Here is a 25,310-nt window from a genome sequence, read left to right on the forward strand (position 1 = left end):
TCGGGCTATTCACCGTGAACTATACTAAGCTTACACAAAACATAAACTGCATAATGACTTGGGCGATGTTAAACCCAGGGTCCCAGAGAAAGGGAGATCCCGGCCGTCTTTGTATCCCCGCAGCGCGGGGTAGGAGTGTGTATACGCTCGGGAAAACCTTCCCTTGCCATAAAGTCAAATACCACAACGGTAGCTAACACAGACCTTGGGTTACATACAGAATCATAAGTGTGAAGCTGTGAGGTATAAATGTTAACTTTAAAAACCTCAACCATTTCTTTGTGCGTTGGTGAAAGTCGCACCGGGGGGAATATCGCCCCTCCCTCCAGGTTGTGCAACACGGACAGAGACGCCTGTGAGACGATTTGTAACGTCTGTGTTTTGGGTTATGAAAGGAGGTCATACATGAGGTAATCTCGCACCCAGATATAGAGACAACTTCGAGACGATTTTTAACATCTGTTTGTTTTACTTGTGGGTTTTATGGAAGGAGTATGACAACGGAATATACCGTGGGTGATGCACACAAGGACACACTGCCACACGTACGGACACACACACGGACACATACACATACGGACAGATCCTGACACAGCAAAATCGGAAGAAGCTCCGCTTTGTGGGCAGGATCCAAGTAAAGGGATTTTTGGCATAAAAAGAGAACCCTGAGCATTGAAACCTCAGTTCGACCAGTTCGGTCGGAACTGGGGGAGTTCGGCCGGCTCACTGGAGCCGGCCCATCGGAAAACAGTTCGACCAGGGGGTCGGGGCTCACCAGAGACTCCGACCTGCGGGTCAGCTCAGGAGCGAGCTGCTAAGAGCAGCTCGACTCATCAGCAGTTCAAACCGGGAACGAGAGCAACAGGTCGCCAGCCGGTGAGCTGCAGAGCAGGGGGCGGCGAGCGGAGGCCAAAGTGGCCCCGTCGCTACCCACTGACGTTGGCAAGACTCGCAGGGTAGTGAGGCGCCACCAAGGGTGATTTCAAAGAGCTGAAAGACAGAGTATCGCTGAAAGTTTATTCTACATTGAGTCATCCAGCAGTGGAGGAAAACCTGCTGTCAGAGAACCAGCACGAGCACGTGCGACTTGAGTCATCCAGCAGTGGAGAAAAACCTGCTGTCAGAGAACCAGCAAGAGCGCGTGCGACTTGAGTCATCCAGCAGTGGAGGAAAGCCTGCTGTCAGAGAACCCGCACAAGAGTGAATGAGCATCTTCAAGGAGAGAGAGCAGCGCAGCCATCCAGCAGTGAAGAGAGTCTGCTGCCTGCGCCTCCCCGTGCGGCGCGTGTTCAAGCTGCACCAGGAGTTGGTCGCTTGTGCCAACTCCGACGCCCTGCCGTGGACAGAGGCTGGCCGCCGTGCGGAGGAGTGCCGGCGATACGTATGATGCACCCCCACACACCCTCACCGCTCTAAAGGGCGCGGGTATACGTTTCATACACGAGATGCCCAACGATGACGTATGTTAACGCAAGAAGACCAACCACGCTCACACATTACCCTATAAAAAAAACTCAACGATACGATGATGTGCTCTGCCCCCCACTACACGACTAATCTGACGTCTGCTTAACGCAAAGAATTAATTCCGAACATTGACTACTCCACACAATTCATGACACACAAACACACTCAAGTCCGTGAGTTGAGTGTGATAACAGTCAGTCGTTTATAAGTATATTCATGATTTTCCTCCTTAATATTTTGTGATGGTACTTCTAATCGCATAAATTACCCATAGATTAATCTATCCGAATTAATTATTGAGACCTTCACCACGCGCTGCGCTCACAGGGAGAAATTATGTTAAACCGGCTTCCTTATCCAATCTTGTACACGAATTCATTAATCTCCCGTGAGAAGCACGTCCCGTCGCACACCTTATTCCGAGCCATCTCTTAATTATACAATATCGTTGATGAATCTATGAATGCATATTTGTGCCTTTAGAAATAATTTGTGGTTATATTTGTTTGTCTTTTACATGAATGCCGTCGCATAATCTTAATGACTTTACTCATATTTTCTATACGTTCGTGTTATGCTGCATAAGAATTAATTGCCCTGTTAACAACGTGATAAGGGTTGCATATGATCGATAAGGAGTGCGGTACTGCGTGAACAATTCAAGTATAATCATTTATTATAAAGTTAAGGTTTTTGTTTAGCATAGCATTTGCATGTTTTAATGACTCTCTCACTAACAACAATCGCTTTATGCGGGATCCATGTGCCGTTGTCAAAGTGAAATCGTACAGTCGTTGATGATACTGTATTGATACCGTGTGGATATCGTGTTGAAGTTCCGAGATTGAGAGTTCACATACTTTTATACTTAAGGTTTAATTAGAAAATAAATTGATTAATACAGAAGTGGTCGTGTGATTCTTTCCTGAAAATTTTGCATAAGATCTGTATCCTGCGATGAGATATGAACTCGGGAACCAAAACTATAAACACACCAACCCACACTCAGTAAACGTTAAAGCGAATGATATGAACTTGGGACCTAAAATATAAACACTAATACACCCTCCGGGAATGTTAAAACGAGAATCATTGTATTATGCTGATCACTAATACGAAGTTAGACGAGGCCGAATTGACACTAGCATAACTGCGTACAATTGATTGCATTATCCTGATTGATAACACCACCTCGTCAACGAGGCGGGGCCTGATTATCATAAAGGCTATCATTAACATAACCACATCCACTCGTATAAATTAATACGATTACCTCTCGAATTAGCATCATTTATATGCGTAATTACACGAATTAACATAATTTTGGATTAATTATGCTAATTTCAAATTTCATTTAATTTTCATTATTTTAATCAATTTTCACACACCCACATATAACAACAAAACCCATCGTACCAGGTCATCCCTCCTCGAGACCCTACGGGGGTGCATGCGAGTGTTTAGTGGGGCGTGTGTTTAGTGGGGCGTGTGTTTAGTGGGGCGTGTGTTTAGTGGGGGGGGGGGGTGGGCATGGAGGGGGTAGCGCCGACCGAGCTGCTCCGCTGCGGTGGCACCACACAATCTACCAACCCTCGAGGACCTGCACACCTCGAGGAGCATGAGGCGAGCGAGGAAGATTTGTGGCCGATTCCTCCCACCCTGGACACTTCTCTGTTCCAGCTACTCCCCTCCGGCAGAAGGTTGCGGTCCATCGGGACCAAAACCTCACGCCACAAAAACAGTTTCTTCCCATCCGCTGCTGGCCTCTTCAATAAGGCCAAGGGCTTACACTGACTTGAACATTTTATCTACAAAATGACACCTTGCCATATTTACACTATGTTACCCTATTTGTATTTTTTGTATTATTAGATTGTATCTTACAGCTACTTTATATTCAATATTTATAAAAAAATGTACATACTTTAGCCTCTTCGTGTTAATTATACTTTGTACCTTTAGTATAGTTAGACTTGTGTACCACTTATTTAAGAGTTAAGATTCCTATATGTTGAATGTAAATTCCTTGTTTGTGCGAACTTTCATGGCGAATAAAACCCTTTCTGATTAAAACCCTTTCTGTTTTGTTTTCTATGTAAATATTAAAGAAAAATGTGGTTATTTTTAGTATTTAAATTATCATTTCATTTAAGTTTTTTCTTTAATGTAACATGTTTTTTAATTTACCAGACTTTACCGAAAGAACCAAGAATATGAATTCCTGCAGTCACGAAAGTTTTAAGTCAAAATAGAATGCGCCACCACTCGGCTCGCCTCAATCTGCATGGAGGCTTGGCTTTTACACACACACAGTGTACACACACACTGTACACACACACAGTGTACACACACACAGTGTACACACACAGTGTACACACACACACTGTGTACACACACACACTGTGTACACACACACACAGTGTCTACACACACAGTGTCTACACACACAATGTGTACGTACACACACAGTTTACACACACAGTTTGTACATCAACACACAGTTTGTACATCAACATACAGTTTGTACATACACACACAGTGTACACAACCACACACACAGTTGTTGTTGATGGAAAATTAATCTAAATCAACTTAAACTCCAACCCCGTTCTGTGACGTCACCACTCAGAAATACCTCATCGGCGTGAAACGCCAGGGGGAGGTGTACCTCGCTAGTGACGTTTTGTCACCAAGGTATTCACCCCACCCCGTCCAAGGCGCCCTTGAGCGTGACGTCCCCTCTGCCTTGATCGCTGCCGTTTTCTATTCAAGTGACGTCATGCCACCTCCTGCTGCCGCGTGACGTCACGAGATAACAGGAAGCGGCTGCTCCGCCGTCCACTGAAATCCGAGGTGAGAAATTCTCATCACGGTTGTGGTTGTGGTGGTTGTTGTGGTAGTGGTGTTTGTTGTTGTTTACCGAGGTAGAGCCTCGCTCTCTCTCGTAGGGATGTCAATTGAGTAGCAGCGAACATGGAAGCGATGTCCAGGTTGAAACTTTACAGCGCGGGGCCTAGCCACGCGGGGCCTTGCCTCCTGCCCTCGCCTGATCGCGTTTGCTTCAATTTTCTCGCTTAAGTTTAATTTGTCTTCACTCGGCTCGCCTCTTTGTCACTTTGTTTTACTTGTTGTGGTGGTTGGCATGGTTGTTGTGGTGGTTGGCATGGTTGTTGTGGTGGTTGTTGTGGTGGTGGTTGTTGTGGTGGTGGTGGTTGTTGTGGCTGTTGTGGTGGTTGTTGTGGTAGTGGTTCTTGTGATGGTGGTTTTTGTGGTGGTTGTGGTGGTGGTGTTTGTTGTGGTGGTGGTTGTTGTGGTGGTTGTTGTGGTGGTGGTTGTTGTGGTGGTGGTGGTTGTTGTGGCAGTTGTGGTGGTTGTTGTGGTGGTTGTTTTGGTGGTTGTTGTGGTGGTTGTGGTGGTGATTGTTGTGGTGGTTGTTGTGGTTGTTGTGGTGGTGGTGTTTGTGGTGGTTGTTGTGATGGTGGTTTGTGGTGGTTGTTGTTGTGGTTGTTGTGGTGGTTGTTGTAGTGGTTGTGGTGGTTGTTGTGGTGGTTGTTGTGGTGGTGGTTGTTGTGGTGGTGGTTGTTGTGGTGGTGGTTGTTGTGGTGGTGGTTGTTGTGGCTGTTGTGGTGGTTGTTGTGGTGGTTGTTGTGGTGGTGGTTGTTGTGATGGTGGTTTGTGGTGGTTGTTGTTGTGGTTGTTGTGGTGGTGTTTGTGGTGGTTGTTGTAGTGGTTGTTGTAGTGGTTGTGGTGGTTGTTGGGGTTGTTGTGGTGGTGGTTGTTGTGGTGGTGGTTGTTGTCGTGGTTGTCGTGGTGGTGGTTGTTGTGGCTGTTGTGGTGGTTGTTGTGGTGGTGGTTGTTGTGGTGGTGGTGGTTGTTGTGGCTGTTGTGGTGGTTGTTTTGGTGGTTGTTGTGGTGGTTGTGGTGGTGGTTGTTGTGGCTGTTGTGGTGGTTGTTTTGGTGGTTATTGTGGTGGTTGTGGTGGTGATTGTTGTGGTGGTTGTTGTGGTGGTTGTGGTGGTGGTGGTGTTTGTGGTGGTTGTTGTGATGGTGGTTTTTGTGGTGATTGTGGTGGTGGTTGTTGTTGTGGTTGTTGTAGTGGTGTTTGTGGTTGTTGTAGTGGTTGTTGTAGTGGTTGTGGTTGTTGTAGTGATGGTGGTGGTGTTTGTGGTTGTGGTGGTTGTTTTGGTGGTGGTTGTTGTGGTGGTGGTTGTTGTGGTGGTGGTTGTTGTGGCTGTTGTGGTTGTGGTGGTGATTGTTGTGGTGGTTGTTGTGGTGGTTGTTGTGGTGGTTGTTGTGATGGTGGTTTTGGTGGTGGTTGTGGTGGTGGTTGTTGTGGTGGTTGTTGTGGTGGTGGTTGTTGTGGTGGTTGTTGTGGTGGTGGTTGTTGTTGTGGCTGTTGTGGTTGTTGTGGTGGTTGTTTTGGTGGTTGTTGTGGTGGTGATTGTTGTGGTGGTTGTAGTGGTGGTGGTGTTTGTGGTGGTTGTTGTGATGGTGGTTTTTGTGGTGGTTGTGGTGGTTGTTGTGGTCGTTATGGTGGTGTTTGTGGTGGTTGTTGTAGTGGTTGTTGTAGTGGTTGTGGTGTTTGTGGTGGTTGTTGTAGTGGTGGTGGTGTTTGTGGTGGTTGTTGTGGTTGTTGTGGTGGTGGTTGTTGTGGTGGTGGTGGTTGTTGTGGTGGTTGTTGTGGCTATTGTGGTGGTTGTTGTGGTGGTGGTGGTTGTTGTGGTGGTGGTTGTTGTGGCTGTTGTGGTGGTTGTTTTGGTGGTTGTTGTGGTGGTTGTGGTGGTGGTTGTGGTTGTTGTGGTGGTGGTGGTGTTTGTGGTGGTTGTTGTGATGGTGGTTTGTGGTGGTTGTTGTTGTGGTTGTTGTGGTGGTTGTTGTAGTGCTTGTTGTAGTGGTTGTGGTGGTGGTTGTTGTGGTGGTGGTTGTTGTGGTGGTGGTTGTTGTGGTGGTGGTTGTTGTGGCTGTTGTGGTGGTTTTTGTGGTGGTGGTGTTTGTGGTGGTTGTTGTGATGGTGGTTTGTGGTGGTTGTTGTTGTGGTTGTTGTGGTGGTGTTTGTGGTGGTTGTTGTAGTGGTTGTTGTAGTGGTTGTGGTGGTTGTTGTGGTTGTTGTGGTGGTGGTTGTTGTGATGGTTGTTGTGGTGGTGGTTGTTGTCGTGGTGGTTGTTGTCGTGGTGGTGGTTGTTGTGGCTGTTGTGGTGGTTGTTGTGGTGGTTGTTGTGGTGGTGGTTGTTGTGGCTGTTGTGGTGGTTGTTTTGGTGGTTGTTGTGGTGGTTGTGGTGGTGGTTGTTGTGGCTGTTGTGGTGGTTGTTTTGGTGGTTGTTGTGGTGGTTGTGGTGGTGATTGTTGTGGTGGTTGTTGTGGTGGTTGTGGTGGTGGTGGTGTTTGTGGTGGTTGTTGTGATGGTGTTTTTTGTGGTGATTGTGGTGGTGGTTGTTGTTGTGGTTGTTGTAGTGGTGTTTGTGGTTGTTGTAGTGGTTGTTGTAGTGGTTGTGGTGGTTGTTGTAGTGATGGTGGTGGTGTTTGTGGTTGTGGTGGTTGTTTTGGTGGTGGTTGTTGTGGTGGTGGTTGTTGTGGTGGTGGTTGTTGTGATGGTGGTTGTTGTGGCTGTTGTGGTTGTGGTGGTGATTGTTGTGGTGGTTGTTGTGGTGGTTGTTGTGGTGGTTGTTGTGGTGGTTGTTGTGATGGTGGTTTTGGTGGTGGTTGTGGTGGTGGTTGTTGTGGTTGTTGTGGTGGTTGTTGTGGTGGTTGTTGTGGTGGTTGTTGTGGTGGTGGTTGTTGTTGTGGCTGTTGTGGTTGTTGTGGTGGTTGTTTTGGTGGTTGTTGTGGTGGTTGTGGTGGTGATTGTTGTGGTGGTTGTAGTGGTTGTTGTGGTCGTTATGGTGGTGTTTGTGGTGGTTGTTGTAGTGGTTGTTGTAGTGGTTGTGGTGTTTGTGGTGGTTGTTGTAGTGGTGGTGGTGTTTGTGGTGGTTGTTGTGGTTGTTGTGGTGGTGGTTGTTGTGGTGGTGGTGGTTGTTGTGGTGGTTGTTGTGGCTATTGTGGTGGTTGTTGTGGTGGTGGTGGTTGTTGTGGTGGTGGTGGTTGTTGTGGCTGTTGTGGTGGTTGTTTTGGTGGTTGTTGTGGTGGTTGTGGTTGTGGTGGTGATTGTTGTGGTGGTTGTTGTGGTGGTGGTGTTTGTGGTGGTTGTTGTGGTTGTTGTGGTGGTGATTGTTGTGGTGGTTGTTGTGGCTATTGTGGTGGTTGTTGTGGTGGTGGTGGTTGTTGTGGTGGTGGTGGTTGTTGTGGCTGTTGTGGTGGTTGTTTTGGTGGTTGTTGTGGTGGTTGTGGTGGTGGTTGTGGTGGTGATTGTTGTGGTGGTTGTTGTGGTGGTGGTGTTTGTGGTGGTTGTTGTGGTGGTGGTTGTGGTGGTGGTTGTTGTTGTGGTGGTGTTTGTGGTGGTTGTTGTAGTGGTTGTTGTAGTGGTTGTGGTGGTTGTTGTAGTGATGGTGGTGGTGTTTGTGGTGGTTGTTGTTGTAGTGATGGTGGTGGTGTTTGTGGTTGTGGTGGTTGTTGTGGTGGTGGTTGTTGTGGTGGTTGTGGTGGTGGCTGTTGTGGTGATTGTGGTGGTGGTTGTTGTGGTGGTTGTGGTTATTGTGGTGGTTGTGGTTATTGTGGTTATTGTGGTGGTGGTTGTTGTTATGGTGGTGGTTGTGGTGGTTGTTGTGGTGTGGTGGTGTTTTTTTTGGTGGTTGTGGTGATGAGGGTGGTGGTTGTGGTGGTGGCTGTGGTGGTGGCTGTGGTGGTGGTTGTTGTGGTGGTTGTGGCGGTAGTTGTTGTTGTGGTGGTTGTGGTGGTGGTTGTGTTAGTGGTTGTTGTGGTTGTTGTTGTGGTTGTTGTGGTGGTGTTTGTGGTGGTTGTTGTAGTGGTTGTGGTGTTTGTGGTGGTTGTTGTAGTGGTTGTGGTGTTTGTGGTGGTTGTTGTAGTGGTGGTGGTGTTTGTGGTGGTTGTTGTGGTTGTTGTGGTGGTGGTTGTTGTGGTGGTGGTTGTTGTGGCTATTGTGGTGGTTGTTGTGATGGTGGTTGTTGTGGTGGTGGTTGTTGTGGCTGTTGTGGTGGTTGTTTTGGTGGTTGTTTTGGTGGTTGTTGTGGTGGTTGTGGTGGTGATTGTTGTGGTGGTGGTTGTGGTGGTGGTGTTTGTGGTGGTTGTTGTGATGGTGGTTTTTGTGGTGATTGTGGTGGTGGTTGTTGTGGTGGTGTTTGTGGTGGTTGTTGTAGTGGTTGTTGTAGTGGTTGTGGTGGTTGTTGTAGTGATGGTGGTGGTGTTTGTGGTTGTTGTTGTAGTGATGGTGGTGGTGTTTGTGGTTGTGGTGGTTGTTGTGGTGGTGGTTGTTGTCGTGGTTGTGGTGGTGGCTGTTGTGGTGATTGTGGTGGTGGTTGTTGTGGTGGTTGTGGTTATTGTGGTGGTTGTGGTTATTGTGGTGGTTGTGGTTATTGTGGTGGTGGTTGTTGTTATGGTGGTGGTTGTGGTGGTTGTTGTGGTGTGGTGGTGGTTTTTTTGGTGGTTGTGGTGGTGAGGGTGGTGGTTGTGGTGGTGGCTGTGGTGGTGGTTGTTGTGGTGGTTGTGGCGGTGGTTGTTGTTGTGGTGGTTGTTGTGGTGGTGGTTGTGTTAGTGGTTGTTGTGGTGGTTGTTGTTGTGGTTGTTGTGGTGGTGTTTGTGGTGGTTGTTGTAGTGGTTGTTGTAGTGGTTGTGGTGTTTGTGGTGGTTGTTGTAGTGGTGGTGGTGTTTGTGGTGGTTGTTGTGGTTGTTGTGGTGGTGGTTGTTGTTGTGGTGGTGGTTGTTGTGGCTATTGTGGTGGTTGTTGTGGTGGTGGTTGTTGTGGTGGTGGTGGTTGTTGTGGTGGTGGTTGTTGTGGCTGTTGTGGTGGTTGTTTTGGTGGTTGTTGTGGTGGTTGGCATGGTTGTTGTGGTGGTTGTTGTGGTGGTGGTTGTTGTGGTGGTGGTGGTTGTTGTGGCTGTTGTGGTGGTTGTTGTGGTAGTGGTTGTTGTGATGGTGGTTTTTGTGGTGGTTGTGGTGGTGGTGTTTGTTGTGGTAGTGGTGGTTGTTGTGGTGGTTGTTGTGGTGGTGGTTGTTGTGGTGGTGGTTGTTGTGGCTGTTGTGGTGGTTGTTGTGGTGGTTGTTGTGGTGGTTGTTTTGGTGGTTGTTGTGGTGGTTGTGGTGGTGATTGTTGTGGTGGTTGTTGTGGTTGTTGTGGTGGTGGTGTTTGTGGTGGTTGTTGTGATGGTGGTTTGTGGTGGTTGTTGTGGTGGTTGTTGTGGTGGTTGTTGTAGTGGTTGTGGTGGTTGTTGTGGTGGTTGTTGTGGTGGTGGTTGTTGTGGTGGTGGTTGTTGTGGTGGTGGTTGTTGTGGCTGTTGTGGTGGTTGTTGTGGTGGTTGTTGTGGTGGTGGTGTTTGTGGTGGTTGTTGTGATGGTGGTTTGTGGTGGTTGTTGTTGTGGTTGTTGTGGTGGTGTTTGTGGTGGTTGTTGTAGTGGTTGTTGTAGTGGTTGTGGTGGTTGTTGGGGTTGTTGTGGTGGTGGTTGTTGTGGTGGTTGTTGTGGTGGTGGTTGTTGTCGTGGTGGTTGTTGTCGTGGTGGTGGTTGTTGTGGCTGTTGTGGTGGTTGTTGTGGTGGTGGTTGTTGTTGTGGCTGTTGTGGTGATTGTTTTGGTGGTTGTTGTGGTGGTTGTGGTGGTGGTTGTTGTGGCTGTTGTGGTGGTTGTTTTGGTGGTTGTTGTGGTGGTTGTGGTGGTGATTGTTGTGGTGGTTGTTGTGGTGGTTGTGGTGGTGGTGGTGTTTGTGGTGGTTGTTGTGATGGTGGTTTTTGTGGTGATTGTGGTGGTGGTTGTTGTTGTGGTTGTTGTAGTGGTGTTTGTGGTTGTTGTAGTGGTTGTTGTAGTGGTTGTGGTGGTTGTTGTAGTGATGGTGGTGGTGTTTGTGGTTGTGGTGGTTGTTTTGGTGGTGGTTGTTGTGGTGGTGGTTGTTGTGGTTGTGGTTGTTGTGGCTGTTGTGGTTGTGGTGGTGATTGTTGTGGTGGTTGTTGTGGTGGTTGTTGTGGTGGTTGTTGTGGTGGTTGTTGTGATGGTGGTTTTGGTGGTGGTTGTGGTGGTGGTTGTTGTGGTGGTTGTTGTGGTGGTTGTTGTGGTGGTTGTTGTTGTGGCTGTTGTGGTTGTTGTGGTGGTTGTTTTGGTGGTTGTTGTGGTGGTGATTGTTGTGGTGGTTGTAGTGGTGGTGGTGTTTGTGGTGGTTGTTGTGATGGTGGTTTTTGTGGTGGTTGTGGTGGTTGTTGTGGTCGTTATGGTGGTGTTTGTGGTGGTTGTTGTAGTGGTTGTTGTAGTGGTTGTGGTGTTTGTGGTGGTTGTTGTAGTGGTGGTGGTGTTTGTGGTGGTTGTTGTGGTTGTTGTGGTGGTGGTTGTTGTGGTGGTGGTGGTTGTTGTGGTGGTTGTTGTGGCTATTGTGGTGGTTGTTGTGGTGGTGGTGGTTGTTGTGGTGGTGGTTGTTGTGGCTGTTGTGGTGGTTGTTTTGGTGGTTGTTGTGGTGGTTGTGGTGGTGGTTGTGGTTGTTGTGGTGGTGGTGGTGTTTGTGGTGGTTGTTGTGATGGTGGTTTGTGGTGGTTGTTGTTGTGGTTGTTGTGGTGGTTGTTGTAGTGCTTGTTGTAGTGGTTGTGGTGGTGGTTGTTGTGGTGGTGGTTGTTGTGGTGGTGGTTGTTGTGGCTGTTGTGGTGGTTTTTGTGGTGGTGGTGTTTGTGGTGGTTGTTGTGATGGTGGTTTGTGGTGGTTGTTGTTGTGGTTGTTGTGGTGGTGTTTGTGGTGGTTGTTGTAGTGGTTGTTGTAGTGGTTGTGGTGGTTGTTGTGGTTGTTGTGGTGGTGGTTGTTGTGATGGTTGTTGTGGTGGTGGTTGTTGTCGTGGTGGTTGTTGTCGTGGTGGTGGTTGTTGTGGCTGTTGTGGTGGTTGTTGTGGTGGTTGTTGTGGTGGTGGTTGTTGTGGCTGTTGTGGTGGTTGTTTTGGTGGTTGTTGTGGTGGTTGTGGTGGTGGTTGTTGTGGCTGTTGTGGTGGTTGTTTTGGTGGTTGTTGTGGTGGTTGTGGTGGTGATTGTTGTGGTGGTTGTTGTGGTGGTTGTGGTGGTGGTGGTGTTTGTGGTGGTTGTTGTGATGGTGTTTTTTGTGGTGATTGTGGTGGTGGTTGTTGTTGTGGTTGTTGTAGTGGTGTTTGTGGTTGTTGTAGTGGTTGTTGTAGTGGTTGTGGTGGTTGTTGTAGTGATGGTGGTGGTGTTTGTGGTTGTGGTGGTTGTTTTGGTGGTGGTTGTTGTGGTGGTGGTTGTTGTGGTGGTGGTTGTTGTGATGGTGGTTGTTGTGGCTGTTGTGGTTGTGGTGGTGATTGTTGTGGTGGTTGTTGTGGTGGTTGTTGTGGTGGTTGTTGTGGTGGTTGTTGTGATGGTGGTTTTGGTGGTGGTTGTGGTGGTGGTTGTTGTGGTTGTTGTGGTGGTTGTTGTGGTGGTTGTTGTGGTGGTTGTTGTGGTGGTGGTTGTTGTTGTGGCTGTTGTGGTTGTTGTGGTGGTTGTTTTGGTGGTTGTTGTGGTGGTTGTGGTGGTGATTGTTGTGGTGGTTGTAGTGGTTGTTGTGGTCGTTATGGTGGTGTTTGTGGTGGTTGTTGTAGTGGTTGTTGTAGTGGTTGTGGTGTTTGTGGTGGTTGTTGTAGTGGTGGTGGTGTTTGTGGTGGTTGTTGTGGTTGTTGTGGTGGTGGTTGTTGTGGTGGTGGTGGTTGTTGTGGTGGTTGTTGTGGCTATTGTGGTGGTTGTTGTGGTGGTGGTGGTTGTTGTGGTGGTGGTGGTTGTTGTGGCTGTTGTGGTGGTTGTTTTGGTGGTTGTTGTGGTGGTTGTGGTTGTGGTGGTGATTGTTGTGGTGGTTGTTGTGGTGGTGGTGTTTGTGGTGGTTGTTGTGGTTGTTGTGGTGGTGATTGTTGTGGTGGTTGTTGTGGCTATTGTGGTGGTTGTTGTGGTGGTGGTGGTGGTTGTTGTGGTGGTGGTGGTTGTTGTGGCTGTTGTGGTGGTTGTTTTGGTGGTTGTTGTGGTGGTTGTGGTGGTGGTTGTGGTGGTGATTGTTGTGGTGGTTGTTGTGGTGGTGGTGTTTGTGGTGGTTGTTGTGGTGGTGGTTGTGGTGGTGGTTGTTGTTGTGGTGGTGTTTGTGGTGGTTGTTGTAGTGGTTGTTGTAGTGGTTGTGGTGGTTGTTGTAGTGATGGTGGTGGTGTTTGTGGTGGTTGTTGTTGTAGTGATGGTGGTGGTGTTTGTGGTTGTGGTGGTTGTTGTGGTGGTGGTTGTTGTGGTGGTTGTGGTGGTGGCTGTTGTGGTGATTGTGGTGGTGGTTGTTGTGGTGGTTGTGGTTATTGTGGTGGTTGTGGTTATTGTGGTTATTGTGGTGGTGGTTGTTGTTATGGTGGTGGTTGTGGTGGTTGTTGTGGTGTGGTGGTGTTTTTTTTGGTGGTTGTGGTGATGAGGGTGGTGGTTGTGGTGGTGGCTGTGGTGGTGGCTGTGGTGGTGGTTGTTGTGGTGGTTGTGGCGGTAGTTGTTGTTGTGGTGGTTGTGGTGGTGGTTGTGTTAGTGGTTGTTGTGGTTGTTGTTGTGGTTGTTGTGGTGGTGTTTGTGGTGGTTGTTGTAGTGGTTGTGGTGTTTGTGGTGGTTGTTGTAGTGGTTGTGGTGTTTGTGGTGGTTGTTGTAGTGGTGGTGGTGTTTGTGGTGGTTGTTGTGGTTGTTGTGGTGGTGGTTGTTGTGGTGGTGGTTGTTGTGGCTATTGTGGTGGTTGTTGTGATGGTGGTTGTTGTGGTGGTGGTTGTTGTGGCTGTTGTGGTGGTTGTTTTGGTGGTTGTTTTGGTGGTTGTTGTGGTGGTTGTGGTGGTGATTGTTGTGGTGGTGGTTGTGGTGGTGGTGTTTGTGGTGGTTGTTGTGATGGTGGTTTTTGTGGTGATTGTGGTGGTGGTTGTTGTGGTGGTGTTTGTGGTGGTTGTTGTAGTGGTTGTTGTAGTGGTTGTGGTGGTTGTTGTAGTGATGGTGGTGGTGTTTGTGGTTGTTGTAGTGATGGTGGTGGTGTTTGTGGTTGTGGTGGTTGTTGTGGTGGTGGTTGTTGTCGTGGTTGTGGTGGTGGCTGTTGTGGTGATTGTGGTGGTGGTTGTTGTGGTGGTTGTGGTTATTGTGGTGGTTGTGGTTATTGTGGTGGTTGTGGTTATTGTGGTGGTGGTTGTTGTTATGGTGGTGGTTGTGGTGGTTGTTGTGGTGTGGTGGTGGTTTTTTTGGTGGTTGTGGTGGTGAGGGTGGTGGTTGTGGTGGTGGCTGTGGTGGTGGTTGTTGTGGTGGTTGTGGCGGTGGTTGTTGTTGTGGTGGTTGTTGTGGTGGTGGTTGTGTTAGTGGTTGTTGTGGTGGTTGTTGTTGTGGTTGTTGTGGTGGTGTTTGTGGTGGTTGTTGTAGTGGTTGTTGTAGTGGTTGTGGTGTTTGTGGTGGTTGTTGTAGTGGTGGTGGTGTTTGTGGTGGTTGTTGTGGTTGTTGTGGTGGTGGTTGTTGTTGTGGTGGTGGTTGTTGTGGCTATTGTGGTGGTTGTTGTGGTGGTGGTTGTTGTGGTGGTGGTGGTTGTTGTGGTGGTGGTTGTTGTGGCTGTTGTGGTGGTTGTTTTGGTGGTTGTTGTGGTGGTTGGCATGGTTGTTGTGGTGGTTGTTGTGGTGGTGGTTGTTGTGGTGGTGGTGGTTGTTGTGGCTGTTGTGGTGGTTGTTGTGGTAGTGGTTGTTGTGATGGTGGTTTTTGTGGTGGTTGTGGTGGTGGTGTTTGTTGTGGTAGTGGTGGTTGTTGTGGTGGTTGTTGTGGTGGTGGTTGTTGTGGTGGTGGTTGTTGTGGCTGTTGTGGTGGTTGTTGTGGTGGTTGTTGTGGTGGTTGTTTTGGTGGTTGTTGTGGTGGTTGTGGTGGTGATTGTTGTGGTGGTTGTTGTGGTTGTTGTGGTGGTGGTGTTTGTGGTGGTTGTTGTGATGGTGGTTTGTGGTGGTTGTTGTGGTGGTTGTTGTGGTGGTTGTTGTAGTGGTTGTGGTGGTTGTTGTGGTGGTTGTTGTGGTGGTGGTTGTTGTGGTGGTGGTTGTTGTGGTGGTGGTTGTTGTGGCTGTTGTGGTGGTTGTTGTGGTGGTTGTTGTGGTGGTGGTGTTTGTGGTGGTTGTTGTGATGGTGGTTTGTGGTGGTTGTTGTTGTGGTTGTTGTGGTGGTGTTTGTGGTGGTTGTTGTAGTGGTTGTTGTAGTGGTTGTGGTGGTTGTTGGGGTTGTTGTGGTGGTGGTTGTTGTGGTGGTTGTTGTGGTGGTGGTTGTTGTCGTGGTGGTTGTTGTCGTGGTGGTGGTTGTTGTGGCTGTTGTGGTGGTTGTTGTGGTGGTGGTTGTTGTTGTGGCTGTTGTGGTGATTGTTTTGGTGGTTGTTGTGGTGGTTGTGGTGGTGGTTGTTGTGGCTGTTGTGGTGGTTGTTTTGGTGGTTGTTGTGGTGGTTGTGGTGGTGATTGTTGTGGTGGTTGTTGTGGTGGTTGTGGTGGTGGTGGTGTTTGTGGTGGTTGTTGTGATGGTGGTTTTTGTGGTGATTGTGGTGGTTGTTGTTGTGGTTGTTGTAGTGGTGTTTGTGGTTGTTGTAGTGGTTGTTGTAGTGGTTGTGGTGGTTGTGATGGTGGTGGTGTTTGTGGTTGTGGTGGTTGTTTTGGTGGTGGTTGTTGTGGTGGTGGTTGTTGTGGTTGTGGTTGTTGTGGCTGTTGTGGTTGTGGTGGTGATTGTTGTGGTGGTTGTTGTGGTGGTTGTTGTGGTGGTTGTTGTGGTGGTTGTTGTGATGGTGGTTTTGGTGGTGGTTGTGGTGGTGGTTGTTGTGGTGGTTGTTGTGGTGGTTGTTGTGGTGGTTGTTGTTGTGGCTGTTGTGGTTGTTGTGGTGGTTGTTTTGGTGGTTGTTGTGGTGGTGATTGTTGTGGTGGTTGTAGTGGTGGTGGTGTTTGTGGTGGTTGTTGTGATGGTGGTTTTTGTGGTGGTTGTGGTGGTTGTTGTGGTCGTTATGGTGGTGTTTGTGGTGGTTGTTGTAGTGGTTGTTGTAGTGGTTGTGGTGTTTGTGGTGGTTGTTGTAGTGGTGGTGGTGTTTGTGGTGGTTGTTGTGGTTGTTGTGGTGGTGGTTGTTGTGGTGGTGGTGGTTGTTGTGGTGGTTGTTGTGGCTATTGTGGTGGTTGTTGTGGTGGTGGTGGTTGTTGTGGTGGTGGTTGTTGTGGCTGTTGTGGTGGTTGTTTTGGTGGTTGTTGTGGTGGTTGTGGTGGTGGTTGTGGTTGTTGTGGTGGTGGTGGTGTTTGTGGTGGTTGTTGTGATGGTGGTTTGTGGTGGTTGTTGTTGTGGTTGTTGTGGTGGTGTTTGTGGTGGTGGTTGTTGTAGTGGTTGTTGTAGTGGTTGTGGTGGTTATTGTGGTGGTTGTTGTGGTGGTGGTTGTTGTGGTGGTGGTTGTTGTGGCTGTTGTGGTGGTTGTTGTGGTGGTTTTTGTGGTGGTGGTGTTTGTGGTGGTTGTTGTGATGGTGGTTTGTGGTGGTTGTTGTTGTGGTTGTTGTGGTGGTGTTTGTGGTGGTTGTTATAGTGGTTGTTGTAGTGGTTGTGGTGGTTGTTGGGGTTGTTGTGGTGGTGGTTGTTTTGGTGGTTGTTGTGGTGGTGGTTGTTGTCGTGGTGGTTGTTGTCGTGGTGGTGGTTGTTGTGGCTGTTGTGGTGGTTGTTGTGGTGGTTGTTGTGGTGGTTGTTGTGGTGGTGGTTGTTGTGGCTGTTGTGGTGGTTGTTTTGGTGGTTGTTGTGGTGGTTGTGGTGGTGGTTGTTGTGGCTGTTGTGGTGGTTGTTTTGGTGGTTGTTGTGGTGGTTGTGGTGGTGATTGTTGTGGTGGTTGTTGTGGTGGTTGTGGTGGTGGTGGTGTTTGTGGTGGTTGTTGTGATGGTGGTTTTTGTGGTGATTGTGGTGGTGGTTGTTGTTGTGGTTGTTGTAGTGGTGTTTGTGGTTGTTGTAGTGGTTGTTGTAGTGGTTGTGGTGGTTGTTGTAGTGATGGTGGTGGTGTTTGTGGTTGTGGTGGTTGTTTTGGTGGTGGTTGTTGTGGTGGTGGTTGTTGTGGTGGTGGTTGTTGTGGCTGTTGTGGTTGTGGTGGTGATTGTTGTGGTGGTTGTTGTGGTGGTTGTTGTGGTGGTTGTTGTGGTGGTTGTTGTGATGGTGGTTTTGGTGGTGGTTGTGGTGGTGGTTGTTGTGGTGGTTGTTGTGGTGGTGGTTGTTGTGGTGGTTGTTGTGGTGGTTGTTGTGGTGGTGGTTGTTGTTGTGGCTGTTGTGGTTGTTGTGGTGGTTGTTTTGGTGGTTGTTGTGGTGGTTGTGGTGGTGATTGTTGTGGTGGTTGTAGTGGTGGTGGTGTTTGTGGTGGTTGTTGTGATGGTGGTTTTTGTGGTGGTTGTGGTGGTTGTTGTGGTCGTTATGGTGGTGTTTGTGGTGGTTGTTGTAGTGGTTGTTGTAGTGGTTGTGGTGTTTGTGGTGGTTGTTGTAGTGGTGGTGGTGTTTGTGGTGGTTGTTGTGGTTGTTGTGGTGGTGGTTGTTGTGGTGGTGGTTGTTGTGGTGGTTGTTGTGGCTATTGTGGTGGTTGTTGTGGTGGTGGTGGTTGTTGTGGTGGTGGTGGTTGTTGTGGCTGTTGTGGTGGTTGTTTTGGTGGTTGTGGTGGTGGTGGTTGTGGTGGTTGTTGTGGTGGTGTTTGTGGTGGTTGTTGTGGTTGTTGTGGTGGTGGTTGTTGTGGTGGTGGTTGTTGTGGTGGTTGTTGTGGCTATTGTGGTGGTTGTTGTGGTGGTGGTTGTTGTGGTGGTTGTTGTGGCTGTTGTGGTGGTTGTTTTGGTGGTTGTTGTGGTGGTTGTGGTGGTGGTTGTGGTGGTGATTGTTGTGGTGGTTGTTGTGTTGGTGGTGTTTGTGGTGGTTGTTGTGGTGGTGGTTGTGGTGGTGGTTGTTGTGGTGGTGTTTGTGGTGGTTGTTGTAGTGGTTGTGGTGGTTGTTGTAGTGATGGTGGTGGTGTTTGTGGTGGTTGTTGTTGTAGTGATGGTGGTGGTGTTTGTGGTTGTGGTGGTTGTTGTGGTGGTGGTTGTTGTGGTGGTTGTGGTGGTGGCTGTTGTGGTGATTGTGGTGGTGGTTGTTGTGGTGGTTGTGGTTATTGTGGTGGTTGTGGTTATTGTGGTTATTGTGGTGGTGGTTGTTGTTATGGTGGTGGTTGTGGTGGTTGTTGTGGTGTGGTGGTGTTTTTTTTGGTGGTTGTGGTGATGAGGGTGGTGGTTGTGGTGGTGGCTGTGGTGGTGGCTGTGGTGGTGGTTGTTGTGGTGGTTGTGGCGGTGGTTGTTGTTGTGGTGGTTGTGGTGGTGGTTGTGTTAGTGGTTGTTGTGGTTGTTGTTGTGGTTGTTGTGGTGGTGTTTGTGGTGGTTGTTGTAGTGGTAGTGGTGTTTGTGGTGGTTGTTGTAGTGGTGGTGGTGTTTGTGGTGGTTGTTGTGGTTGTTGTGGTGGTGGTTGTTGTGGTGGTTGTTGTGGTGGTGGTTGTTGTGGTGGTGGTTGTTGTGGCTATTGTGGTGGTTGTTGTGGTGGTTGTTGTGGTGGTGGTTGTTGTGGCTGTTGTGGTGCTTGTTTTGGTGGTTGTTTTGGTGGTTGTTGTGGTGGTTGTGGTGGTGATTGTTGTGGTGGTGGTTGTGGTGGTGGTGTTTGTGGTGGTTGTTGTGATGGTGGTTTTTGTGGTGGTTGTGGTGGTGGTTGTTGTGGTGGTGTTTGTGGTGGTTGTTGTAGTGGTTGTTGTAGTGGTTGTGGTGGTTGTTGTAGTGATGGTGGTGGTGTTTGTGGTTGTTGTTGTAGTGATGGTGGTGGTGTTTGTGGTTGTGGTGGTTGTTGTGGTGGTGGTTGTTGTGGTGGTTGTGGTGGTGGCTGTTGTGGTGATTGTGGTGGTGGTTGTTGTGGTGGTTGTGGTTATTGTGGTGGTTGTGGTTATTGTGGTGGTTGTGGTTATTGTGGTGGTTGTTGTTATGGTGGTGGTTGTGGTGGTTGTTGTGGTGTGGTGGTGGTTTTTTTGGTGGTTGTGGTGGTGAGGGTGGTGGTTGTGGTGGTGGCTGTGGTGGTGGTTGTTGTGGTGGTTGTGGCGGTGGTTGTTGTTGTGGTGGTTGTTGTGGTGGTGGTTGTGTTAGTGGTTGTTGTGGTTGTTGTGGTGGTTGTTGTTGTGGTTGTTGTGTTTGTGGTGGTTGTTGTAGTGGTGGTGGTGTTTGTGGTGGTTGTTGTAGTGGTTGTTGTAGTGGTTGTGGTGGTTGTTGTAGTGATGGTGGTGGTATTTGTGGTTGTTGTTGTAGTGATGGTTGTGGTGGTTGTTGTGGTGGTGGTTGTTGTGGTGGTTGTGGTGATGGCTGTTGTGATGATTGTGGTGGTGGTTGTTGTGGTGGTTGTGGTGGTGATTGTTGTGGTGGTTGTTGTGGTGGTTGTGGTGGTGGTGTTTGTGGTGGTTGTTGTGATGGTGGTTTTTGTGGTGGTTGTGGTGGTGGTTGTTGTTGTGGTGGTGTTTGTGGTGGTTGTTGTAGTGGTTGTTGTAGTGGTTGTGGTGGTTGTTGTAGTGATGGTGGTGGTATTTGTGGTTGTTGTTGTAGTGATGGTTGTGGTGGTTGTTGTGGTGGTGGTTGTTGTGGTGGTTGTGGTGATGGCTGTTGTGATGATTGTGGTGGTGGTTGTTGTGGTGGTTGTGGTTATTGTGGTGGTTGTGGTTATTGTGGTGGTTGTGGTTATTGTGGTGGTGATTGTGGTTATTGTGGTGGTGGTTGTGGTGGTTGTTGTGGTGTGGTGGTGGTTTTTTTGGTGGTTGTGGTGGTGAGGGTGGTGGTTGTGGTGGTGGCTGTGGTGGTGGCTGTGGTGGTGGTTGTTGTGGTGGTTGTGGCGGTGGTTGTTGTTGTGGTGGTTGTGGTGGTTGTTGTTGTGGTGGTTGTGTTAGTGGTTGTTGTGGTTGTTGTGGTGGTTGTTGTGGTGGTGGTTGTTCTGGTGGTGGTGGTTTTGGTGGTTGTGGTGGTGGTGGTTGTGGTGATTGTGGTGGTGGTTGTTGTGGTGGTTGTGGTTATTGTGGTGGTGGTTGTTGTTATGGTGGTGGTTGTGGTGATTGTTGTGGTGGTTATAGTGGTGTGGTTTTGGTGGTGGTTGTGGTGGTGGCTGTGGTGGTTGTTGTGGTGTTTGTGGTTGTTGTGGTTGTTGTGGTGGTGGTTGTTGTGGTTGTGGTTGTTGTGGTGGTGTTTGTAGTAGTGGTTGTTGTGGTGTGGTGGTGGTTTTGGTGCTGATTGTGGTGGTGAGGGTGATGGTTGTGGTGGTGGCTGTGGTGGTGGCTGTGGTGGTGGTTGTGGCGGTGGTTGTTGTGGTGGTAATTGTGGTGGTTGTTGTGGTGGTTGTGTTAGTGGTTGTGGTGGTTGTTGTTGTGGTGGTGATTGTGGTGGTGGTGGTGGTTGTGTTAGTGGTTGTTGTGGTGGTTGTTGTGGTTGTTGTGGTGGTGGTTATGGTTGTTGTGGTGGTGCTGGTTGTGGTGGTGGTTGTGGTGGTTGTTGTGGTGGTTGTGGTGGTGGTGGTTGTGGTGGTGGTGGTTGTTGTTTATCGAGGTAAAGCCTCGCTCTCTCTCTCATAGAGATGTCAATTGAGTAGCAGCAAGCATGGAAGCGATGTCCAGGTTGGAACTTTAGAGCGCAGGGCCTAGCCACGCGGGGCCTTGCCTCCTGCCCTCGCCTGATCGCGTTTGCTTCAATTCTCTCGCTTAAGTTTAATTTGTCTTCACACGGCTCGCCACTTTGTCACTTTGTTTTACTTTTAAATATTCACGCATTTTTATTTCATTCTTTTTTACCAGGCCAAGCCCGCTAGAGTTGCTGTACCGCTTTTGTTTTCAGAAGCGACCTGCCCACAACATAAGGTGAGGCTCGTCAACAGCGTGGCGGTGTTCACTCTAGACGAGTGGCGGTGTTCACTCTTTGACGCGTGGCGGTGTTCACTCTAGACGCGTGGCGGTGTTCACTCTAGACGCGTGGCGGTGTTCACTCTAGACGCGTGGCGGTGTTCACTCTAGACACGTGGAGGTGTTCACTCTAGACGCGTGGCAGTGTTCACTCTAGACTCGTGGCGGTGTTCACTCTAGATGCGTGGCGGTGTTCACTCTAGACACGTGGCGGTGTTCACTCTAGACGCTTGGCGGTGTTCACTCTAGACGCGTGGCGGTATTCACTCTAGACGCGTGGTGGTGTTCACTCTAGACGCGTGGTGGTGTTCACACTAGACGCGTGATGGTGTTCACTCTCAACATGTGGAGGGGAAACCCGGGGATCGGGAAGGAAACCTACGCGACCACGGGGAGAGAGAGTGGGAGAGAGACGCAGCCTCGGCTGTGTTGATTGATCCTCAGTGAATTACTTGGTGGAGCGAGGAACCATTGATACTGAGCAGGTGAAGGTGGCCAGGCGTGGGTCTGGACACACCACCACCTGTGAACCATACCAGTGCGTGGCAGTGGTGGAGCCAGTGGGTGTGGGGTGGCACGTGCCCCCCCAATGGTCCGATCGAAATCCCTAATTTCGATAGGATCATTGGGGTTTATTAGTAACTAGCTTCACTACCCGGCTTCGCCCGGGACATGGATTCTTGTCTTGGATAAATTTCAAATTTCATATTCCCTTATCTGTGTTGCGGGTTGACGCCACACACTCTATGGTAATTTCCCCCACTCCCCCAAAATACAAAGGTATATTTTAATACTTTGTGGATTGTGTCCAATCTGGAAGCTACACACATGCCAAATTTCAAGTGTGTCGCATGTTGGGAAATATGCTGAACATTTCAAACAGACACAAATTCACAAATTTCCCTTTTTTATATATATAGATAAATCAGAATTTTGCGACCCCCACTGCCACCGTGTGGCATATTACGTGCCAGGGACTCTATGAGAGGACAACAGTCCGAGTCCATAATTGGCAATAAGTAACGGCAAAGCAGTTACAAGCGACTCACAGAATTGTGCGCAGTTGCGTAAACAGTACACGACTTCCCTGAAGGCAAACACCTTCAGCGAGCGCGATGCCAATCACACACGTCGAATAAAAAGCATAGGACAAGTCCTTATTGACTAACAAGTCCTTACTAACAACTCCTTACTAACAACTCCTTACTAACAACTCCTTACTTGCTAACAACTACTCACTAACAACTCCTTACTTACTAACTCCTTACTAACTCCGTGCTTACTAACAACTATCATTTTTCATTGCTGAAGGGGTTGCCCCCCCTACCTGAAAATCCTGGTTCCACCTCTGAGTGTGTGACAGGGTAAAGTTTGTATTTGCAGTAAAGTCTATTAACTAGACTGAGCACGGAGGTTATATCAAAACAGTAGTTTAGTTTTTGTTTTCCTCTGCAACTCTTTGTAAGAATGGAGTCAGGAAGATATCACAGCACACATGCAGCTGAAGTCGGAACTGTTCATCCCAGCATTCAAGGACATCTGTGCCTGGCTTCACACCTCTAAGTTGTAATTGAACATTAATTCATGCATTTCTGCATAACACAAATAGTATTATTTTCAACACCTTTTGCTATGTCAGCTGAATTTATCTTTCATAAATATTCCTTTTGAATCCAGACAGCCGAAATTGTGTGCTCGGAGTTTTGGGTTAACATTAATTTTGAAGATACTAGGGCTTCCAGGCACGTTTATGACCATTTGCCCTCTTATTGTGTGCCATAACAGCCCGTCTGATAAATTTGGGACACGTTTTCACTATGTCATGAATATATGAATTAGTATAGACGTGTTAGTCACGTGTTACTGTATATATGCATTCCTCTGTGCCTCGATACTGACGTGTAGATGGTGTGGATATTCTTATTTTCTGTCTGCAGCTGTCGCTTCCTCTGCAGAATTTGTATGATGGAGCAAAGGCACTCGGCACGGCTCGGTGCAAAAAGGCAACAATGCGACCGGCGTGCAAACAGCACGGATCGTCCTGCACATTTGACACGGCACCAGAGAACACACACAGGAGAGAAACCCTTCAAGTGCAGTGTGTGTGGGAAGGCGTTTGCACATTCATCTACTCTTGTAGCACACCGGAGAACTCACACGGGGGAGAAACCCTTCAAGTGCAGTGTGTGTGGGAAGTCGTTTTCATTTTCATCAAATCTTCAAGTACACCAGAGAACACACACGGGAGAGAAACCGTTCAAGTGCAGTGTGTGTGGGAAGGCGTTTGCACTTTCACCACATCTTCAAATACACCATAGAACACACACAGGAGAGAAACCCTTCAAGTGCAGTGTGTGTAGGAAGGCGTTTGCACATTCATCTACTCTTATATTACACCAGAGAACTCACACAGGAGAGAAACCCTTCAAGTGCAGTGTGTGTGGGAAGGCGTTTGCACAGTCACCACATCTTCAAGTACACCAGAGAACACACACGGGAGAGAAACCCTTCAAGTGCAATGTGTGTGGGAAGGCGTTTTCACAGTCACCACATCTTCAAATACACCAGAGAACACACACAGGAGAGAAACCCTTCAAGTGCAGTGTGTGTGGGAAGGCGTTTGTACGTTCATCAAATCTTCAAATACACAAGAGAACTCGCAAGCATCAGAAAATCCACAAGGAGTGGAGTCGGAAATCAGCTTGTGAAAGTCAAAGTGCCGCAATGAGCCCATCCCTCATGAAACAAGAACCGGAAGAAAATCCCAGCTTGGACACTTTTAAAGGTATCGAGCTGAAACATGAAGAGGTGAAATGTGAAGACGTGATGGTGAAGAGCGAAGAAGTGCGTGTAAAATGTGAAGATGAAGATCCAAAATCGGACCTTCACATCGATGGAGACAACGTGAAGCAGGAGGAGAATTCTAACTGTGAGGCAGAGCGAGGCAACTCCCAGCAGTTTGTGGAAGTGGAGGTGTGGGTGGACTTCCTAGACAATACAAAGTCAAGTGGAGACCCGGTAGATGTGTAAGCTTGAGACGATGTCGCTCCAATAGATGCACCTTTGTCACAGGCCTTTAATAACAAGAATGAAGTTGAACACTCAATTGCGAGTTTCAACCTGCAGGGTAAGAGCAGCCAGTCTTTGTGGACCTGTGGGTTGGGTAGATCTCTAACCAGGAGCGAGAGCCAATAAGCTCTCAAGCATTCACAAGGTTCTAATAATTCCATTTATATGGTGCTTGCATAATCGCCTCTGGCCATTTCGGAGTTTTGCATCGTATCTCGTCTCAAACACTCGAAGAGCATCCCCAAGTAGCAGCTGCCCTTGTGTGGCACAAGGTGGTGGCCCTGCACCGGCCTGCATGTGGACAAGAGCCTGTCAGTAGGGGGCGATGGTTGATGTGGCATCTTGGATGTGGAGTTTGTAAGTAATGTTTAGAATTTGATCAATTTTGACCCAGACGCCCAACGCGATCGAATGTCTGTCCCTGTGCCTGTGTCGTTCATGCATGGGGCGCGTCGGTTTTCACCGCCCCCTGCATGAAAATGACGGAACGTGCAGCGTTAGTCCCTGGCTGGGACTGGTCGTCCAGTCTTCCCTTAACGCCGGGCTAAGGGACCCGTGGGTAGCAGAGCCCGGAGTGTGCAGGCTGCAATAGAAGGGAGGCTGTCACTCCTGGAGGCTATCGGGTGGAAGGGGCCGTACCCCTTCATGTTACAGCAGTGTGTAGAGCCGAGTTCAAAAGAGTTATAATAAACGCGTTGCCTCAACCAGATGTCTCCGTCTTGTTAGTTAAGGACACAACACTTATATAAAAGTTTAGCCAGTGGGTTTTGAAAGTACCTTCCTCTTACAGAAATACATTTCGCGTGAGCCCACCGCATTAAAACAATGCTCAGCTGAGCGGGGTAAGCCACGGGGGGGGGGGGGGGGCACCTTTGTCACGTTCTGTAGCTCACGTGACTTCTGCCGCGACAATGTCTGGATGTTTTCGCCTGAGGACGACCGCTCGTGTTGCGATCGAAAAGTCGCGATTTATTTATCTATGCTACCTACGTGACTTTACCGAAAGAACCAAAGAGTATGAAAGACGTCGTCTGCTGACCTTGTTCATATCCGTGTACATCGATATCCCACATTGTTTACACGTACACACCACACACAATGAAATGAATATAAACTGGAACGACTTCCGGGGATGGGCAAAGATTGAGGAATCTCTTTCAATAGAGCGAGTTAATTGTGTTCAACATCTCTCTGTCCGTCTGTGTCTCTGTTCCCCTCTGTATCTCTCTCTTGCCGACTGTGTCTCTGTCGTCTCTCTATCTTTCTCTCTTCCTCTTGTCTGTGTCTGTCCACCTCTCTCTTGTCAGTCTCTGTGTATGTCTCTATCAGCGTCTTTCCAACCGTATTCAACTACTGTCAGTAGCAACATGCGCCCGTTCAACTTTCATGGCCCACGACTGCACGCGACTCAATCTCGCTCTGAGTCTCTGTGTGTATGTGGAACTTGTTCCGCACCATACGTAGCCAACCATGGCAATCTGTGGGTCTCTGTGTGAGTCTCTGTGTGTTTCTGGAACTTCTTTCGCACCGTACGTAGCCGAACCTCCACAGGAGGAGCGGCTGGTATCTGTGAAGCTGTGGGCTGGGTACATCTGTCAGCAGGAGCGAGAGACAATGAAGCTCCCAAGCATTCACTACGTTACCAACATCATATTTGCACTCATAAGTCGCTTGCCTAATTGCCTCAGCAACTCAGTGTTTCGTATCGAATCTCATCTCAAACAAGCGAAGGACCCCCCCCCCCCCCTAAGTGGCAGCTGCCCCTGTGTGGCACAAGGTG

The 25,310-nt window shown here is 48.7% G+C and overlaps 1 protein-coding gene across 2 annotated transcripts; it reads left to right on the top strand.

Annotated features, from left to right (window-relative positions):
• Nucleotides 1-4,192: 4,192 nt before the first annotated feature.
• Nucleotides 4,193-24,234, top strand: LOC142906853 (uncharacterized). 2 transcript variants are annotated; one of them, XM_076055522.1, is made up of 4 exons: nucleotides 4,193-4,320; nucleotides 20,357-20,419; nucleotides 21,928-22,027; nucleotides 22,399-24,234. In XM_076055522.1, the coding sequence occupies exons 3-4, from the start codon at nucleotides 21,957-21,959 to the stop codon at nucleotides 23,489-23,491; spliced, it is 1,164 nt and encodes a 387-aa protein (XP_075911637.1). In that variant the 5' UTR covers nucleotides 4,193-4,320; nucleotides 20,357-20,419; nucleotides 21,928-21,956; the 3' UTR covers nucleotides 23,492-24,234. The 2 variants fall into 2 exon arrangements, with proteins under 2 accessions (XP_075911637.1, XP_075911638.1); XM_076055523.1 differs by lacking the exon at nucleotides 21,928-22,027 and having other exon boundaries at nucleotides 4,201-4,320.
• Nucleotides 24,235-25,310: the final 1,076 nt, after the last annotated feature.

The sequence above is a fragment of the Petromyzon marinus genome, chromosome 71 (genome assembly GCF_048934315.1).
Source record: "Petromyzon marinus isolate PM22_M1 ecotype Great Lakes invasive population chromosome 71, UKy_Petmar_22M1.pri1.0, whole genome shotgun sequence".
Taxonomy (NCBI): Eukaryota; Metazoa; Chordata; class Hyperoartia; order Petromyzontiformes; family Petromyzontidae; genus Petromyzon; species Petromyzon marinus.

What these genes read in the sequence shown, in the direction of transcription:
- LOC142906853 (XM_076055522.1), top strand. Translation starts at nt 21,957, where the DNA reads ATGCAGCTGAAGTCGGAACTGTTCATCCCAGCATTCAAGGACATCTGT. An exon ending in TGGCTTCACACCTCTAAGTT is followed by an intron (nt 22,028 to 22,398) that starts GTAATTGAACAT and finishes TTCTGTCTGCAG; the next exon opens with CTGTCGCTTCCTCTGCAGAA.